Genomic DNA, 18,921 nt, shown 5'->3' with positions numbered 1-18,921 from the left:
CCTGCAAAAAGGGAGCTGAAGATTTCTTATACTGACATCATCATATTCCTACTTGCCATATACCTCTGAGAGGAAGAAAGGATACACTACTCCCTAGAAGAGTCTCCACAGTCTCTGTTCTAGAGGCACCCTACACCAAAATTAAAGCCTGTATGACCAACATGCTTTTAATAATGATAGTTTTAATAGCTGAGTGCAGGTAAGTAACCCCTCACTGCCTCCCAGGAAGGCTGTGTCACATCCTGTCCCATTGGAGACTGTTGAATGTTCACCTTGCTTGGAAAAAGCAGTAATAAAATACCGTAAAATTCTGTAGACATACACATCAAATGGTATTTTAGGCAAAACCCTGGACTTTTTATCAGCAATTACTGCTGCTTCTTCACATAGACACAATATATAGGGATGAATCATGCAGTACTCAATTTGTCCTTGATTTTATGTAGCTCTTACCAACTTCTTTAAAAAAAAGAATCTGCAATGCAGAAGAGTAAATAACAGAGATACAGGAAAGCTACATACACAAGCATGCCCTTTATAGCCCCAGCTGAGGCAAACACCACTGATGGGTACTATCCTCTGAAGCTCTATTTCTAGCACAAGGTTTCTTCTTCTGGCTGCAGCTTAATTTTTAAAAATGCCAAAATATAATTCCTAAATTTAAGAGTAAATTCAGTTTTTCTTTTTATGGTTACTTGGTTTAAAAGGAGAGATGGTTAACAAATTCTACAATGATCTCAGTATCATGTCCCTCACCTCATCATCCAAGTCACCTTACAAACCATATTTTAAGAGAAAGTAAATCAGATGGGGGGTTTTTCCACAGTAAATTGATGAAGTCTTTAACAGGTACTGTTGTCAGCTATCTTTTTTGCAAGAGTTTGGGAAGTAAATATTTCCATGTAATTTCTTCCTTGTTGCAATAAAATCTTGTTTTATTTTTCCAAGGTATCTGTAAGATTATATTGCAAAATTATATCAACTATATGAACCTGCTTTACATACAAGAGTCCAATCCATGACCCTGTATTCAGTTATTAATAATAAAAACAATTAGCCTGCTAATATGCTGAAGAGAATTAGAACTGCTGGGTTATCATTCAGCAGCTCTTCAATAGTAGTGTGAATAGATCTAGCAAAGGAAAATTGTCCTTGTTAAAACGTTCCATAGCAAGGACCATACACCAGCACACTGAGCCTGAAAAGATGTGATCCTCTGAGAAAATACGTATTTTTGTACCTTGTTCTGATTCTAAAACAGATCCTTTTGGGGGTTTCTACCTTCCCTTTCTTGCTTTACTGCTTTTTATCTCTTTTACCTCCTTTTAAAGTGATCTACACCTAATAACTTTTTCCCCCCACTTTTTCACCTCATTTCTTATGGAAACAAGTCTTTCAAAATCTGAATGATTTGATGTCTCCTCTGAAGCCATGGAGCCCACAGGATAAAGGTCTCAAAAATAAACCTCAAAGAGCATAAAAATAGACAAAGAAAAGAGAAAAACAGATATACAAACCTACAGGCAGCCAAGATTTGTTAGATTAGAGGCCCTACTTCCACATAATTTTTTATGGCCTGCAGTAGCAAAGTCCATAAAGTGAAGAGGTCAAATCAGACTTCTCCATGTCTGCCTTGTTTATTTTGGCACAACATATAGTTTAAAAAAATGGTACAAATCTGTTATTGTTATTAACAAGTAGCTGCTGTATTTACAGGCACTAGAATATAAATTTTATTTTTAAATCACTAGGAATTAGACAAGGCTTAAATTGACTAAATTAATGCAAAACAAAAGAAAAACAACAAAAGTAGCAGAAGAAAAATAAGCCTAAGCTAGGAACTGAAGAATTTAACTGGTTTTGGTAGTGCAGGCAAAAAGGAATATTTTACATTTGAGTTAATGAATGCTTATGAAGCACAGAACACTTAGACAGAGCCTAAATACAAAGTTTTATTGAAAATAAAACTTGTCAATCCACACAAGACACTTCTCAATGCTACCTTCAGCATTCATCCAGGTTTGTTTTTACCCCACCTCATTTAATCTTGCTCCACTGATTTGACTGGAAGCATTACAAGATGCTCCTGGAGCTCCACATTAGTACAACACAAATTCTCCTTCTGGGTGTAGGGAGACTGCTGAGAGGAACTGTGAACAGTCCAGCTGCCCTGGAGTTAACTTTGCCCATCTGCCAGGGTACATAACAGGCTGCCATTTAACGTGGAAAACCACAGACACACTACATCCCAACTCAGATTTTCACACACCAAAAAACCCCCAGCAGTCTGCTTCAACAGTGGATGGTGACTTAGAATTCAGTGAGCCCTTTGCCTCAGTTATGGTGCCGGTAAGAGTTTTACCTGTCCCAAAATCTCACCATGCCAAGATTCTTCAAATGCCAGTGCAAAAAATCAACTCTGTATCCTTCTTTGTAACTCTGAATCCCTAACAATAGCATGCACACACTCACATGAATATGTTTGTATGTATACAAAGGGGCTGGTAAAGACATTCCTGTAGGATGTCTTGTTGCATAACATGCTGAATATCTCATTTATTCAGGCACATGAGTGGTTCACAACACTGTTAAGACATCCCTAATTTGACCGGCATTCCTAATGAATATTCAACAAAGAATGGGTATAATTAGCACGTACCTTGGAACCAAATCACACCCTAACGTGTAAGCAGAGTGTAGGGCCAGTAAACTGTTCATTTACCAATACCTCACCCTCACCCCCTCCCCAAAACATCACAGGTCAACTTCAAAGCAAAAGAAAATGGAGGAAGTTTGGTCCAGACTTTCATTTCAATAGTGGGGGAAGAGAGGCACAATCTGAATTTCCTGGTATTTTCCAACAGAGAAATTTTCCAATTTTCCCACAGAGAGGCAAAACAGGGAAAGCTCCAGCAGGACCAACATCTTGGCAATCCAAAGCTGGGTTCCTAAATTTGGGATGTGTCTGGTTAACTCTGTCACAGGCATACTCTGCAAATGCTCTGCCCTTTTATCCTCACATCCAGGTAAATGATGAAAATAGCTTTGGCTTCACTGAAGACTTTTTTGTTACAGAAGAGAGTTCTGAAACTCAAGAGCTCAGATGCTTGCTGAAGTAAAGGAGGGAGAACTACAACAGTGAGCTGGTTGTGAGATACAAAAATCTTAGTTTATTTAACAATGTTAACATTTAATACAAAGACAAAACAGTTCTCTTTGTCCGGACCTCACAGACTTCATTCCATCTCCTCTACCACCCAAGCTCAGCTCTCAGAGAAATGAAAGGGATAGCACTGAAATGGTAAAGCCAGTTACTTGAGGGGGTTTTAATTTAGCTTTTCTTTTGATCCTTGGCCAACCCTATTTCCTTTTAGTCATAACATTTCTATTCCCATTTCTACTGCACAGAGTCAATGACAGGTAAAAAAATATGGAAAATTCTAGGACCATCTAAAATTCTGTTCTACTTACAGTTTTACAAGTCCTAGAATTCCTACAAAGGCTTCTTTAAAAGGCCAGAGAGTTTCGTCAGAGATACTGTGGCTGCCCCATTCCTGGAAGCGTTCACAGCCAGGTTAGGATGGGGTCCTGAGCAACCTGATCTACTCAATGGCATCCATGCCCATGGCAGGTGGGGCTGGAACCAGACAATCTTTAAGGTCTGTTCCAACCCAAATCATTTTGTGATTCTATGAAATGACCCCCTGATTAGCCCCATTCAACTGTTAGATGCAAGAGGTTTTATTGTTTTTGTTTATTTTTTTTTAAATAACCCCATAGTGGTCACAAATGTCAAACCCTGTTTTAAACATCTCTACAAGCATTTTTAGACCTAGATGTCTAAACTTAGGTCATCAAAAGAAAAGTTAACTCCCGAAAGTCACTGCAATGCCTTCGGTTTTACAGCTTATTCTGGAAGTGCCACAAGAGGAATCTGAAAGACACAAGACACCCAAGTTTACATAATTGGTATTAAAATAAAAGGTTATTAAGCAGCATAGAGTAGTAGCTATCTGTTGGTTGCAGTCAGAGGACAGCACTTTACTACAAGCCCATGAATTTTCAGAAGGGCTGAGCACCTTTGCCTTTGGCAGCAGTTCTGACTCAGGTCAGCTAAGGACAGCACGTGCTCACAGCAGGCACCAGGGTGGCCTGGCAGACCCCGCTGCACCCACATGCAGACACACCAGTTGCTTCAGAACAATTGCTGCAGCCTCGTGATGCCACAGACAAAACACCACTTATTGCAGGAACATTGGAAATGTCCTGCACCAACTGCCAGCAAGTCTCCAGGGGCTTCAGCAGGAGACTGTCACATCTCATTTGGGTGGCATGCAACATGAGCATCACACAAGGGCACTGTTTGGCAGGCAGAACAGCACACTGCTCTCTAAGGGATCAACAACAAGATGTTCCTTGTAGATCATTTTGCATTTCAGGAGGTTAAAAGGGCCAAGCTGCTCCATGGAGTACCCACAGGATCACAGCATGCTCCCTCTCCACCCCTACAATACAGAGTGTAGAGCCAAGTCACTCTCTGAGCAGGGTGATTAGCACAGACCTCCAAGAGCTGTCCTTGTCACTTTCTACCTTCAGCTCCTTGTTGCTGCCTTAGATCCTAGATTCCTAAACTTCCTTAGATTACATCCACACACTCAGGCTGGTGGTTACTCTAAAAAGGGCCATCCCAAACTGCTACCTGGAGTGATGTCACTGCAGTACCTGACACTGCAGATGCAGGTCACTTGATCTGCTCTGCCAGGGATCAGCCCCTCAGCTGAGATCAGCACAAGCAGAAGCACAGGAGGAAATCCTCTCCAGTCATCTCTCACTGCATTCATATCCCACATGCTGTACCATGGAGGGCAGGATAATAATTCCACTAACCAACACTACTTCTTACTGGGTCTATTTTGTCCTTTTCTAGAAGAACAGTCTACAACACTTCCAGCAGCACTTTCATGCCTCTTAGAGATCTGCTATCAGCTACTAACTCTCCTTAATCCAGTCACATTCTAACCAGGCTAATAGATAAAACAGTCAAATTTGAATTTTTCAACAGAATGATTTTTTTTTAATAAACCATTGATCAAAGTAATCTTGGAGATGGAGTCATTAGAGTCTAAATTTTCATTCACTTACTAAGAGGCTAAGATCTACAGCTAAAGGCTTTTCTCTGATTTTTAAGTGTGTCCTTTACCAAACAGGCAGACCAGCCAATGGCAGGACAACCAGTATCTAGTCTTTTTTTTTTTTTTTAAGAACTCCTCTCTGTTCTGCAAAGTCCTTCCCAGGGTAGAAATGTGACTGCAGAAGTTTGAGCTCTTACACCAGACAATAAAAACCAATTCAGGAGCAGTGGCGGCGGTGAAGGTCAGTAAGGGAACACAAGACGACTCTGAGACTTTCAGGACTGCAGCAGCAAAGAAAAATAAGCAACAGAGGAGGAATGCAGGTATGCAGCACCCCTCCTTGGGTACTGCAGCCTCCTTGTGTCACTGTAATCCCTAATCAACTATTTGCCCATTTTTCTTTCAGTGTGTCACACTCCTTTTTGCGTCCCTTTCCTTCTTCCTCCCCTGAGCTTTTAGCTGTCTGCTGCACAGCTGCTCTCTTCACCATGATAGTTGGACACTCACTTTAAGGTAGGAGCTGTCAATCTCCCTTCCGAGATAGGCAGAAGAACTGGGACAACACAGCACCACTTGAGCAGCACATACAGACTGAGTACTACTGAAGCAAGGATGGCATCACAACCCCACTGTGTCTGTGCATCTCTGCAGACAGCCCCAGAAAAAGCTGCTCTAACTCTCCCTCCCAGCACCAGCGAGGAACCACTGGCACATTTTGTAAAGCTACTAAGAGGAGAAAAGCAAGCACAGATGATGGAAGACAAGGGATCACACTGGCACATCCACCTGAGCAGGCTGTTGTCTCTTAGCTGTTCACTCCTGAGAGCAGCCCCATCCAGAGAGCTCAGTAACCTTACCAGGAACTGTTCCTGCTCTGCTTATAATGAAGGAAGAGATGGATTTGGAGTGCTGTGAAGTGTCCTGCCCCCTGGAACAGCCAGGGAAATCCTATATACCAAGGGCAAAACAACAGACACTAAAGACAGTAACTTCCCAGGGATGCCTCCAGTATTCATATATCAGCATCCAAGAGATCAGACAATTCTTAAATCAGCTAAAAGGCTGACCTGTCTTCCAGACAGGCACATCCATGCAGGCTGCCTCTGCAGGATAATGGTTTGTGCCAATAGGCACTTTGGCACAGATCATTAAACATCTTTCTACATTTGTGATAACTACAGCTCCCTTTTCCTTCTTCTATATCACCATCATCCTGACATCATGAGACATTTCCTGTAGGATCACATACCCTACACAAATTCCAGAGAGGGAAGGCTTTGCAGGACTGAAAAGCATTGCTGTGACAAGTCAGAAGAACTTACAGCAGCACCTGTCCTCCTCAGTGATCGACTTCGGCGTCTTCAAACTGCCCAGCAACTACTGGCGCTATGTCCACCTCCATCCCATCTGAAAAAAAACCAGCCAGTGCTCCGTAAACAAGCGGATGCAGGATGACGTTTTCACGGGAAAGAGAGCGGATGCCCTCTGCTGACGAGAGGTGGCCAGGACAGAAAACCCCTTCACTGAACTTCTGAGAGCAGCCTAAGGAAACGCCGATGAGCTCACGAGTTTCTGGGTTTGCTCGAGCACTGTTGGTCAGTCATCTACAGATGTCACCACTTCCTACAACTTCACCTCACCCTGTCTTATTAAAAGACTTAAACACTGGATTTTACCTATTTCATGTTGTAAATGAAGTTTTGGTACAACAAATGTCATGATTCCTTTGAATAACTTTATTCTAGTAGAAAGAGGCTGTATCCTGTTCTGAAACAATCACTGAAAAGAAAGATTGCCCTATGCTACAATGTCAAAAAATAAAGTAACCCTGAGCAGCCCTGGGGATATTTGTAATTGCAGCAAACCAAGCAGCAGTACTGTAGCAAGTAAGATTAGAAAAGTAAACGAAACTGATGAAGATGACTCTGAGACACGTGACATACTTGCTGTTCAATTTATATTCATTTCTGGAATTCTGGAATTCAGAAACCTGACTAAATTTTCAAAGGGGACTGCTGAAACAGGAGCCTATCACCTATGGTTGTCTTTACATAAATTTATTCAAAACTGTAGAACAAAGAGAACCTGAAAACAACTGATAAAACAAGCAAGATTAAAAACCTCTCCCTGTGGATGAAAACAAATTAGTTATTATTTTCTAGAAATCCACAACTGCTGGATCATTTTCCATCTTTGAAAAACATGATGGCATATAAAAAGCACTGCAATTTATATATTAAAAAAAGAAGCAACACTACTAAACTACTTACCTATTCTTCTCCCAGATAATATATTGCTCTAGGAAAACAGCACACAGAAAAGACAGTCTGAGAAATCAGGTGGTTTTCCCCCAACAAAAAAAAAATTTTACTCCTTAAATACACACTTGAACAATCAATAGAATTAAGAGACACGATCCTTCAGAAAACAGATCTTTTTTAATAATTCTGTTTCAGTGTGTTTGAATAATTCAGAATTCACCCTGAACTCTGTTAAGATAACTGTTAACTTATAATTTAGGGTATTAAAAAAAAAAAAAAAACCAAACCCAAAATCAAAACCCAAATAAAAACTACTACTCATTTAGAGTAGAAACTGCTTCCCAACCCTGGGGTAGACTGATAAATTTAATTTTTTTTAATCCTAAATCAACTTCACTTTAGCACTGTTCCAGGAAATCCTACCAAGGAGAATCAAGTGTTCTTAACACTGAAGTGCTCACTCTTTAACAGAGCAGCCCTCAATCCACAGCAGGCAACATGGTGCCCACAGGCATGTGGGTGATCCCTCACCTTCTGCAGGGAGGTATCATCCATGGCATTGCACTCACTCAGTCCTGCTTTATGGATTAGCCAAACAGGAGAGCCACCACTTCCACATCATGGAACCAGAGAATGGCTTGGGTTGGAAGGGACCTTGCAGCCATGGGCAGGGACGCCTCCCACTAGACCAATTTGCTCAAAGCCCCATCCCGCCTGGCCTTGAACACTTCCAGGGATGGTGGCATCCACACCTCACCACCCCCATGCTAAAAAAATCTTTTTAACAATGTGAGTCTCACCTCCTTTGGTTTGAAGCCATCCCCTCTTGTCCTTCAACAACCAGCCTTACAAAAAAGTCCATCCCCATCTTTAAGTACTGAAAGGCCTCAGTAAGGTCTCCCCAGAGCCTTGTCTTTTCCAGGCTGAACACCCCAACTGTCTCAGCATGTTTCCATAGCAGAGGTGACCCATACTCCTGATCATCTTAATGACCTCCTCTGGACTCACTGCAGTAGGTCCACATCCTATTGTGCTGAGGATCCCAGAGCTGGATGCAGCACTCTAGATGGGGTCTCTCCAGAGTGGAGCAGAGGAACAGACTGTCCTCCCTCACCCTGCTGGCCACGCTGCTTTGGCTACAGCCTAGGACATGACTGGTGTTTTGGGCTGCAAGTGCACATTGCCAGGTTAGGTGAAACTTCTTCATCCACCAGCACCCCCAGGTCCTTTCTGGCAGGGCTGCTCTTAATCCCCTCATCTCCCAGTTTGTGTTGATACTGGGAGTTGCTCCAACCCAGGTGCAGCACCTTGCACTTGGCCTTGATGAACCTCATGAGATTCCCATGGATCCACTCCTCAGGTTTATTCAGGACCCTCTAGATGGCATCCTATCCTTCAGGAGTGTCAACACTGCACCCCTCAGCTTGGTGTTCGCAAACTTGCTGAGGGTGCACTCGATCCCACTGTCTGTGTCACTGATGAAGACATACTGTTTAGTAAAACAAAAGCATGTCTTACCTTCAAACTCCCTTATGGAGTCCTCTGTTCTCACTCCAGCCATGTTGTACTGGGTGCTGACAGACTGGGCTAACATGCCTTCTAACCTCTCCAGCGTGGCCTGCCCTTCTGCAGTTAGATGTGACAATCCCTCTTCGTATGTGCAAAAGCTTGGGATGTCACCTTGTTCTAGCTCTGCAAAACAAGTTTATGTTTACCAGACTTAAGTTTAGGAGACAGAAACATTCAGAGGCGGAGGAATAGGGGAGCACCTGGGCAAGTTATGCCCAGATTAACTGACAGATTAAAAAACTGCTTACACAGGTACAGAATACACACACCAATGTGAACAGACCACAAAGCAGCACAGGCACTGAACCTGTGCCAGCACAGCCACGTGGAAGAGGAAAGGCTGCTCTTTGTGTCTGTGGGCTTTGGAGAGCCAGAACAATGCTTTTGCTGAATTCCTGTCATTTGTGACAGGAATGACAGGTTTTCTGCAGATTCATGAATTTCTATACTGTGCCTGTGACAAAAGGGATGTTCAGGCAAAATGAGTAATAAACAATTATGACAGATACCAGGTATCCAAGTGGTGGCAGGTATTTCAAAAGAAGCAACTGTTACCAACCGCGGGCCTCAACATCGTACTCGTCCCCTTCGTAATCGTTGTCTGAGTCCTCATCCTCCGGGTCTGGGTGCAGGGCCTGGCACTCACACATCGCTGAGAACATGGCTTCCACTGCAGGAACACAAGTGAACACAAACCTCACCAACATCCCAAAGCAACAGGCAAGAAACCCCCTTTGACTGATCAGAGGGAGTCAGGATACTCCTTTAGCAGAACCACAACTGAATTCGTATCTGAAAACATCATCCAACAAGCCAGAAGCCATGTAAGAAACAAATCAGGTTTCAGAGATCCAGCCTGGTGCTTAGGTTTTTAACAGCATTTTTTGCGTTATTTCATTGATGATAAAGCTTTATCTCTGGACAGTTATGTCTGTGGTGACCTACTGCAGGAAAACTTGCAGCATGTCATCCATCAGACTCCTAAAACTTGAATTCAACTGTAAGCTCCACACCAGACAGAATATGACAGCTTTCCAGTAGTGCTGGGGCATTAGCATGTTTCTAATGAAATGTCACTGACTCAAATATCACTGAATTTGTAATTAAAAAGACATTTCCCATATATATTCTCTGCAAATGTATACAAGTGAGATTATCCACATTGTGTATTTATACTCAACAGTTTCTATTTTAAAGCACTGGAATTCTCCTTGAGAAGCAGCTGCTTGAAAGAGTCCATTTTTCAAGCCAGATAAAACAATTTGCTTTATTCTTTCCAGCACGCAGGAATCAAGTCACTAGAAAAGGACACTGAAGGATCATGGTATTTACACCTCTGCAGCCAAGTGTCTCTCACATATAACCAGGACTTGGAAGTAAAACACAGCTCCCATTCGCACTTACAGGCTGATTTGTCGCTAGGTACGAATCTGAATTCCGCAATTGGTTCGACGTCATCATCGCTGTCATCCCCCTCCCCTTCAGTCATGGGAGCCTCTTTGGTCTCCTCTTTAAGAAATTGAAAGATTTAGACAAAACACGTTTATTTTGTAAAAAAAAAAAAAAAGTCACATTTGTTTATTCTTTCAGGAACACACACATAATCAAATCAGAAACAGTCTAGGAGAGGCACAAAACCTCCACTCTGTTCTCCCAAAAAACCCCGTGACACTCCAAGACCCACATAGATATATGAGGCCCTCTCAGAGCACCTCAACAACACTTGCAACACACGTGAAATCTTCTCTATTTATAACTTAAGGAGTAAAGATTTCTGTACTGGTCACACAATGTACTCAAGTATTTCAGGAAAACTGCCTGATTCTTATTACAAACAACAATGCTCAAAACTCCCTGGTATCATTTTTTAAATCACATGGATTTTTTATGGATCCTCAACATTACTGTCAAAAAATCAGCCAGCTTCCAGTGTGGCCCCTCACAGGGGACTCTGACATATGCAGAGGATCTCTGCTCCATTTCCAACATGCCTAGTCAGCCAGAAAGATGTCAGAAATACAAAGTGCACCCAGAATCAGTGACAACTCCAGTGCTTCCTGACTTCTGTACTCCACAAAAACCCCACAAAAACGGCTGCAGTTCCTCATTTTGGGGCTAGGGACACGGCACTGACAGCCTCAGAAGTGCACAATTCTTTTCTACAGGAGAAGAGGCTGTGCCACTGAGAGTGGCACCACTCAAAATCACACACAAAACTGGCACCACCAAGAATACGAAGATGCCAAGAAGCTGCCAGCCAGCTGCCCCAAAAATGAAGTGTGCAAAGAAGCTACCCACTTCTTTGCCAACTGACCCCCGCAGGCACAGCTTGTTACCGCTGAGTCCAGCTCTTTGTTTTCAATGCAGTCAAGCTCTGAGTGCCTTTTTCTAAAAAAGGGGCGAGGACAAGGCACAAACACACAGAGAGCACAGGCAAAACTTTGAGAGGAAGAACACAATGTACCCTGCACAACTACGAATGAAGACTCCTGAAGCCAACTAAGTGGAAAGGTTTAACACTATTCTGCAGTTAAAATTGCAGGCCAGGGCTAGACTTTGAAAAGTAAAACTTATCTGCTGTGGAAGATTTACTGTAGGCAGAGTTGATATACTAAAAAATATACCCACAAAAATACCCATAAAAAATCCGTCTATTCAGGATTTCTACATAAAGGCTTTCATGGGATATCCATATTTTCAAATGCCATAATCAGAATGAATTCAAAGCTACAAACAGTATTTTTCTACAGATGAGGCCCTTTTTACTTCAAAATAACCACAGTTAAAGGAAAATGAGGAAGAAGAACCAAGAGGCATATGCAACTGTCCTCTTATTATTTGTAGTGATAGACTGTCAGAGAACATTAGTAACATAAGAGAAGGAAACAATGCACTAATAGCTTAAAAGTGTCTCCATCTCCTCAGAGTCTTGTCATTACTTTCTGGATACATTAAAAAAAATTAAATGCCAGATTTTAACCTTTAGCTGTGATGACCAGTAGGCATGAAGGGGAAAAGGAGACCTGCTCAATACGTAACACCCATTTAATCTCCAATTGTGATGACAGTTTTTGACACACTAAAAATATTAACAGGTATACCAGAAGAAAAAAAAAATATACATATAAAATACAATATTCATACAAACAATGAAACAGAAAGCTTGCTTTCTCTACATCAAAGCAAGAATGGTCAAAAAAGTGTGTTTTGTGGGCCATCTACAAAGATTAATTAAAGCCTGGTAACATGACCTATTGCCTTTTCTTGTTCGTATTTAACCAAGCTGTGGGAGAAAATGAATGAAAAGTTCCCTGGCTGTGAAACAGCAGGAATTCATCAAGCCTGGAGAGGGCAGTAACATTAGCATAAATTCAATAAAGATTCAAGATGGAATCACAGGGAGACTGGCAAAGGAACTAAATTATTTAAAACAGTGTAAGAGGGCAGAGAACTGATTCTCAGCAACTTCAGTGTACACAGCCACAAGCTGAGAGCAGAACTGCAAAGTGACTCTAAACAAATGCTAAGCTGTGTTACTACAATGACTATCCTTCAGGAAAACATAAAAGAAAATACAAGCAATTACTTAAAATCAACACTTCCTCCCACAGAGGAGGAAATCCTGTCACTCAGGACTGCATGGGAGCAGCAAGCAGCACTCCTTACCTTCGAACTTGGCGTTCACCATGACGTACAGGTGCTCCCTTGGGTAGGCGCTCAGGTCCCTGGAGACGGCATGCAAACTTATGGTGGGGTAATCCAGGGAGAAGCCAACTCCAGAGCTGTCCAGCCAAGACAGGCGACTAATGAGGGAGGAAAAAAAGAAGAGACAAGCTAGAAACTAACAGGGGACAGTATGCAGAAAAGCAAACCAATCCCAAAACGTGAGTAATTGTGAACAAGGCAGTTAGCCCACTCTGTGGGCACACAGAGTCCTGGACCTACCTGAACAGGACTTTGCAAGAGCATTAACTGATGGCTGAGGTAAAAGAATGTGAAGGTAAGAACCCTAAACCCACCACAGCTTTATCACATTTGCACTAAATGATGAATTTTCCTCCCTGACTCTCCATCTTCTCCTCCCTGCAGATACCTATCATTCCAAAGGCAGCTACAGAGGTTCCAGAGTGTGATTTGTAACTCAAGCTATTAAATGTGGTTTTCCAAGACAAAGAGGACATTGAAAGGCAAGTCAGTGTCATAATTCCTAGAGGATTATAGATCTGATGTGGGTATAGCCTGTAGGTAGAAAAACAGCCAGTTCTGTGATCAGCAGAGCCAGGTTATGGGTATTCGTCCAGTCACACCTTCTGTGCCACAGCCTCTGCTTCCCCCACTTTCACTGTCATCCCTAACCACAGCAAGAGACAGCACAGGTTGTCACCACCAGGATGCTGCCTCCTTCATATCAGAACAATCAACATCTTTCTACCCACTGAGAAATCAAACTCAAACTAGATTTGGGTGCCTGTAATCAATGATGTCACAATGTGAACAGAAATACACAGTGCCAGAAAGCAAGACCTCCACCATGTGCAAAACTCAGCATTCACAAGCTTTTTGTGGTGGGACAAAACCAATGGGAAGTTCACAGAAGACTCCTGGCCTTGCAAAATCTGGCTGAGAGCAAGAGCTAGTACAGTGGGAGCAAGGAGTTTATTTCCTAGCCTCAACTATCCAGTCCTCAATGTTTACAGCTGCTGGTGGGGTGCATGGATCAAGAGCCACATTCTGCTCCTGGATGCCCTGTTCTCCCACGGCACTCCCGCAAACACTGGTGTTTTCTGTTCATCCCAACAAGTGACTCTGGTGAAAGCTCTGTGGTGCACTTGAAACACATGGAGAGGAAGATGGCAGACCTGCAGGTGCCTCACACAAAAGTCTACTGAAAGTAACTTACAAGGAAACTCAGCATTACACATCCTCAGAGAAGATACCCCACAAACAGAAGTCTTGGTAGCTGCAACCAAACGAAATAAAACAGTGAACAAAATTCCAGAGAGATTCCTCTCCAACACAGGCCTAACAAGCTCATGTAGGGCAAAATCTCCTCCAAAAATATTGGCCATTTCATAGAAGTTTCCTAGTCTGAGTTTTTAAAAGTGCACATTTTAAATTATGCCTTTGTTCCAACAATGTTCTTCAATTGCATAATATATTATGAGTGCTTTTCCATGGTTAAAGAAAATTACGTTGTTTTAATCACCAAGCTGTCTCCCTGAGCTATACAATGCAGGGAGAATTGAAAGGAGACAAAAAAGAGCTCAGATAACACCTTCCAGAATAACCAGACTGATTTCTGCCTAGTAAGAACAGTCTCCACATGATTAATGCAACATGAAAGACTTCACAGAACCAGAGTAGTTATTAACAGCAGAAACCCAACAGCCCCGTCTACTCCCCTGCCAAAAGAGAGCTGCCATTGTTTTAATTACAGAACGGTTTGGGTTGGAAAGACCTGAAAGATTAACTGCCTTGGGCAGGGACACCTTCCACTACACAAGGATGCTCAGAGCCACATCCAACCTGGCCTTGAACACTTCCAGGGATGGGACATCCACTACTTCTCTAGGCAACCTGTACCAGGGTCTCATCCTGCTCACAGTAAAGAATTTCCTCCTAATAACCAATCTAGTGCTCTTTTTCAGTTCGAAGCCATTCCTCCTGGTCCTATCATTACAGTTCTTATCAAAGAGCCCCTCTCTGCCCTCCCTGCATGCCCCTTCTGATACTGGGAGGTTGCCATGGGGTCTCCACACAACTTTCTCTTCTCTGGACTCAATAGCCCCAGCTTTCTCAGCCTGTCTTCACAGAAGAGTTGCTCCAATCCCCTTATCAACTTCGTGGTGTCTGCTGGATTTGCTCCAAGATTTCCAGGTCCTTCTTATGTTGGGGATTCCAGTGCTGGATACAGCACTCTAGGCAGGGTCTCACAAAAGCAGGGGGCAGAATTTCCTCTCTTGCCCAGCTGGCCACGCTGCTTTTGCTGCGGCCCAAGATACAACTGGCTTTCCGGGCTGCAAGTGCACATTTCTCCACCGTGCTGAGTTTTACAAAATGGTTTTGGTGGGAAGGAACCTCACAGCCATCTCGTTCCAAGGCCCTGACGTGGGCAGGGACACCTCCCACTAGAGCAGGCTGCTCCAAGTCCCATCCAGCCCGGTTCTGGAGCCCTAGCCAGCCGGGTCCCTGCCCGTGCTGCTCCCTCTTGCGTGCTTTAAAACGAGCAGGAGCAGCAGGGCGGCCCGCAGAGCCTCACAGCCCCTGAGGGCTTCCCGCACCTCACGGCCCCTTCACCCGAGCGCCCATCTCGGGCCCCTCAGGCCGCCCCGGCAGCCCTCGAGCGGTCCCAGCCCCCGTGTCCCCGCACCTCTCGGCGATGTAGAGGGTGCCGGAGCCCAGGCTGCGCCCCGCCAGCAGCGCCTCCGTGTCCGGCTGCTGGTGGCGGACGCCGTCGGCCGGCGGCGGGAAGCGCTTGAGGAAGCTCATGGCGCCGCCGCCGCCTCCCTGCTCCACCATCGCGGCCGCCGGAAGCGGAACGCGCCGCTCTGTGATGCTATTCCGCCCGGGACGCGATGGCACCGCCCCAGGATGCGGTGTCACCGCTCCGCGACGCGATGGCGCTGCCCCGGAATGTGATGTCACCGCCGCGCTCCCGTTCCGCGGGGCCCGGCGCGGCCGCGGCTCTGGGAGCCGCTAGCGGGGTACAAGTTAAGTTGTCTTTATCTGGAAAAGGGGAGCAAAGGGAACCGCTGAGGTGATGGCTGAGGGCTGGAGCACCTCTGCTGTGAGGACAGGCTGAGAGCTGTTCTCCGAAGGGAAGGCTCCAGGGAGACCGTACTGCCCCTTCCAGTACCTAAAGAGGGATACAAGAGAGCTGGAGAGGGACTTAGGACAAGGCTATGAAGGGACAGGACAAGGGGAAAAGGATTCAAGTTGACAGGGGGCAGAGTGAGATTAGCTATTTTGAAGGAATTCTTCCTTGTGAGGGTGGTGAGGCACTGGCACAGGTTGCCCAGAGAAGCTGTGGCTCCCCCGTCCCTGGAAGTGTTCAAGGCCAGGTTGGATGTGGCTCTGAGCAATCTGGTGTAGTGGAAGCTGTCCCTGACCATGGCAGGGGGTTTGGAACAAGATGGTTGGAACATGTCTTTAATGTCCCTTCCAACCCAAAACGTTCAGATTCTATAATCTAACAGTACCAAGAGCAGTCACGGAACCACTGAATATCCTGAATTGGAAGGGACCCACAAAGATCAATCCAGTCCATCTCCCAGCCCTGCACAGGACACCACAACAATCACACCTTGTGCTTGAGAGCATTGTACAAATGCTTCTTGAGCTCATCTCTGCCATATCTATTTTAGCCTGTATTGTTAGACAGGTGACAGAGGGAAAGATAATAATAAATAAATACAGCAGATCCACAATTACCAGTATTGGATGCTAGAAGGGGAATTTCTGGTGGGTGATCAGCACCTATTGTCTCATAAATGCACACAGAGAAGAAAATCACAAGTACCTGAATTGCTTAAAGGGTATCCAGCTGATTTCCCCCAGCAGTGATGAAACCAGGGCCAGGAGCCCGACACTACTGCAGTACTTGGCAAGCGGGGGGTGTTGCAGGACAGCACATTTCAGGGATAGGAAGGCTGCCACCCTCTCATGAGCACTGGCCCTGCTCCTTCTCACGGATTTACACCATTTCTCTTGCTACTGCAGTGAGAAACAGGGATTACTGGTGCATCAGTGAAGTACATCTTTGTCAGGGGATGCTTCTGTTAACGCCATCAGTGAGCAGCATCACTGCATACATCCCTTCTCCTTGACTTGTCAGGATGGCAAATGCTCCTGCCATAGCAATATACCAAAAGCAAGTTGTTAGCTTGTCATGGATGTTAACCTTCTCTTTTATCAGTTTAAATTTACTTTTTTGGAGACATTTAGCTACCTATGTGCAAATGCGGGTTCTCACAAACATGAACTTAGGTCTCCATCTTTCCTTTCTCCGGACTTTCCTAGCTACAGTCTTGGATAGCAAAAGCAGAATATAACATGGTTCTCTTAGTCTGAGGTATTGGCAATGCTTTGGAAAGCTGGTCAGCCATGCCTACCCATTTTGGATTTTAATTAAGCAAATAATAATGCAAATAATTGTTACTCATGCAAATAATCACCTAGACCTAAAGGAAAGCAAATTCCACAGTGAAGTGATATTTAAACACTGCTGGAATAGCTCGAAAAAAACAACAGAGGCAACAGGACATGAGGAAAGGGAAATTTCTCAACCATCTTTAAGTCTGCCACACCAAGAGAAGTGGTCAACTGGAAACAAAAATTTGCAGTTCATCCAAGAACACAGATCAGACTATGGTAGCTGGTGGGAAGAGATCCAAATACACAGAAATACCATTCACTACACTTAGTGGTTATAAAGAATGCTTCTGTTGATGTTCACCCCCTCTTACCTAATGTGGCTGTCATATCAGCCACAGGGAGTTCTCACCACCTTTGTAGTTAACTCCACATCACACAACAACTTTAGGTCACTATAAATTAAGATTTCTGAGTGGTTGGGGTTGAATTACTGCTGACTGAAGCCACTGCAGTGGAGTAGCACAGAGATAACTTCTTTTCCTGCATGCAAATGCAAGTCTTTCTTCTGTGGCATACCACTCTTCCAAAAGAAAATGGGAAAACGATAGTTTAAGTCCAGGCAGGAAGCTGGTTTTGAGGATGAGGCATTAAGAGAGGAGGAGAAATCCACATCTTCCTTAATTTACACAATCCAGACACTTCACACCAGAGCTGAGTGCTGCAGCTTCAAGGGGGAAGGCAGATGTTTCCTCTAAGTTAGAATGGAACAGAATGGCCTTACCTGAAAACTTTCCTTCATCTCAAAGAGCTTTAAGAAGTGAATTCAGATCCCTCTCCACACTGACGTCTGAACACTGGGTGTCCAACAGTGATTTAGTCAACCAGGGCCGTGTTCAGAGGCAATGGAGAGCAGCAGGTACCTTCACAGGGTTGTCACCTTAGCACAGAAGGCAGGAGTCACCATCCAGGGGAGCTTGTTTCTCTCCACAGCACTGCCTGCCATAAGGCGGCCAGTTCAGGCTCAGGTACACAGAATCTGTTAAAAATGGAAGTGTTGAGTTTTGGCAGTGGAGCAAGGGGATGGATTTCACAGCAATTTCTCATCACTACAGAAACAGGCAGCAGCTTAACTGCAGCCACAGACACATTTAAAATAAAGATTGACAGGCTTCAGCAATTCACACAGAAAAGCCCCTCCCTTCTTTGATCTGTTTCTTTCTCCCTGACTTTCTCCTGTTAAAGTCCTGAAATATCATCCATGTCCATTGTCAGAACATCTGCTTCTTCAGTGTGTCTCTTCAGACTTATATTTTTTCCCCCATTATTCCCAAGGTTTACACATCTCAGCCTAAATAAATGAACCTGGCTCCTCTGTGCACCACATGGACACCTCATGGCTGTCTGCTGGCAGAGCCTTCCTGGGTACAGTGCTGGCTGCAGGCACACTGGTTTTTGTCAAGTGACTGCAATATCACTATGAGATGAGATATAAAAAATATACAAAAGATGGAACACATAGAGAAAATGTTTGTGACTGCAAAAACAAATCTATCAGGTCTTCTCCACCGTCAGCCAGAGCTGCTCAAAGAAAGGAAGGTTCTGTCAGCTGGGCTGCTGCAACAAAACCAACATAAACCGGGAGCTGCCCATTCCCATGGCAGGCAGTGGCACCATCACAGGCTGGAACAATACACAGCAGCCATTACTTAGTGCTTGCTCTAAAACTAAAAAAGGTATGTGCATGTGTAATGCTCATTAAAAAGCACTTGTATCTGCAATAGACATTATACTTTGTACATCAAGTTATTTCAATTTTTTTTATTATGACAATTTACATGTCATATTTATATGAAAGAAATGACAGT

General features: G+C 44.0%; 1 protein-coding gene across 1 annotated transcript; it reads right to left on the bottom strand.

Annotated features, from left to right (window-relative positions):
• Window positions 1–1,623: 1,623 nt before the first annotated feature.
• CLNS1A (chloride nucleotide-sensitive channel 1A) lies at window positions 1,624–15,498 on the bottom strand. The gene is made up of 7 exons (XM_030954772.1): window positions 15,333–15,498; window positions 12,629–12,765; window positions 10,367–10,471; window positions 9,522–9,632; window positions 8,912–9,085; window positions 6,455–6,539; window positions 1,624–3,934 (listed from the first exon to the last, which is right to left on the bottom strand). Exons 1-6 carry the CDS (start codon window positions 15,479–15,481, stop codon window positions 6,472–6,474), a joined length of 744 nt encoding a protein of 247 aa, XP_030810632.1. The 5' UTR covers window positions 15,482–15,498; the 3' UTR covers window positions 1,624–3,934; window positions 6,455–6,471.
• Window positions 15,499–18,921: the final 3,423 nt, after the last annotated feature.

Source organism: Camarhynchus parvulus, chromosome 1, assembly GCF_901933205.1.
Source record: "Camarhynchus parvulus chromosome 1, STF_HiC, whole genome shotgun sequence".
NCBI classification, from domain to species: Eukaryota; Metazoa; Chordata; class Aves; order Passeriformes; family Thraupidae; genus Camarhynchus; species Camarhynchus parvulus.
The sequence above is the reverse complement of the archived record's forward strand: the minus strand, read 5'-3'. Positions and strand labels throughout refer to the sequence as shown.

Coding starts and splice junctions, on each gene's coding strand:
- CLNS1A (XM_030954772.1), bottom strand. CDS start 15,481: ATGGTGGAGCAGGGAGGCGGCGGCGGCGCCATGAGCTTCCTCAAGCGC. Junction 10,472..12,628: donor GGTGAACGCCAAGTTCGAAG/GTAAGGAGTGCT, acceptor AATTTCTTAAAG/AGGAGACCAAAGAGGCTCCC. Junction 9,086..9,521: donor GTACGATGTTGAGGCCCGCG/GTTGGTAACAGT, acceptor CTTGTTTTGCAG/AGCTAGAACAAGGTGACATC.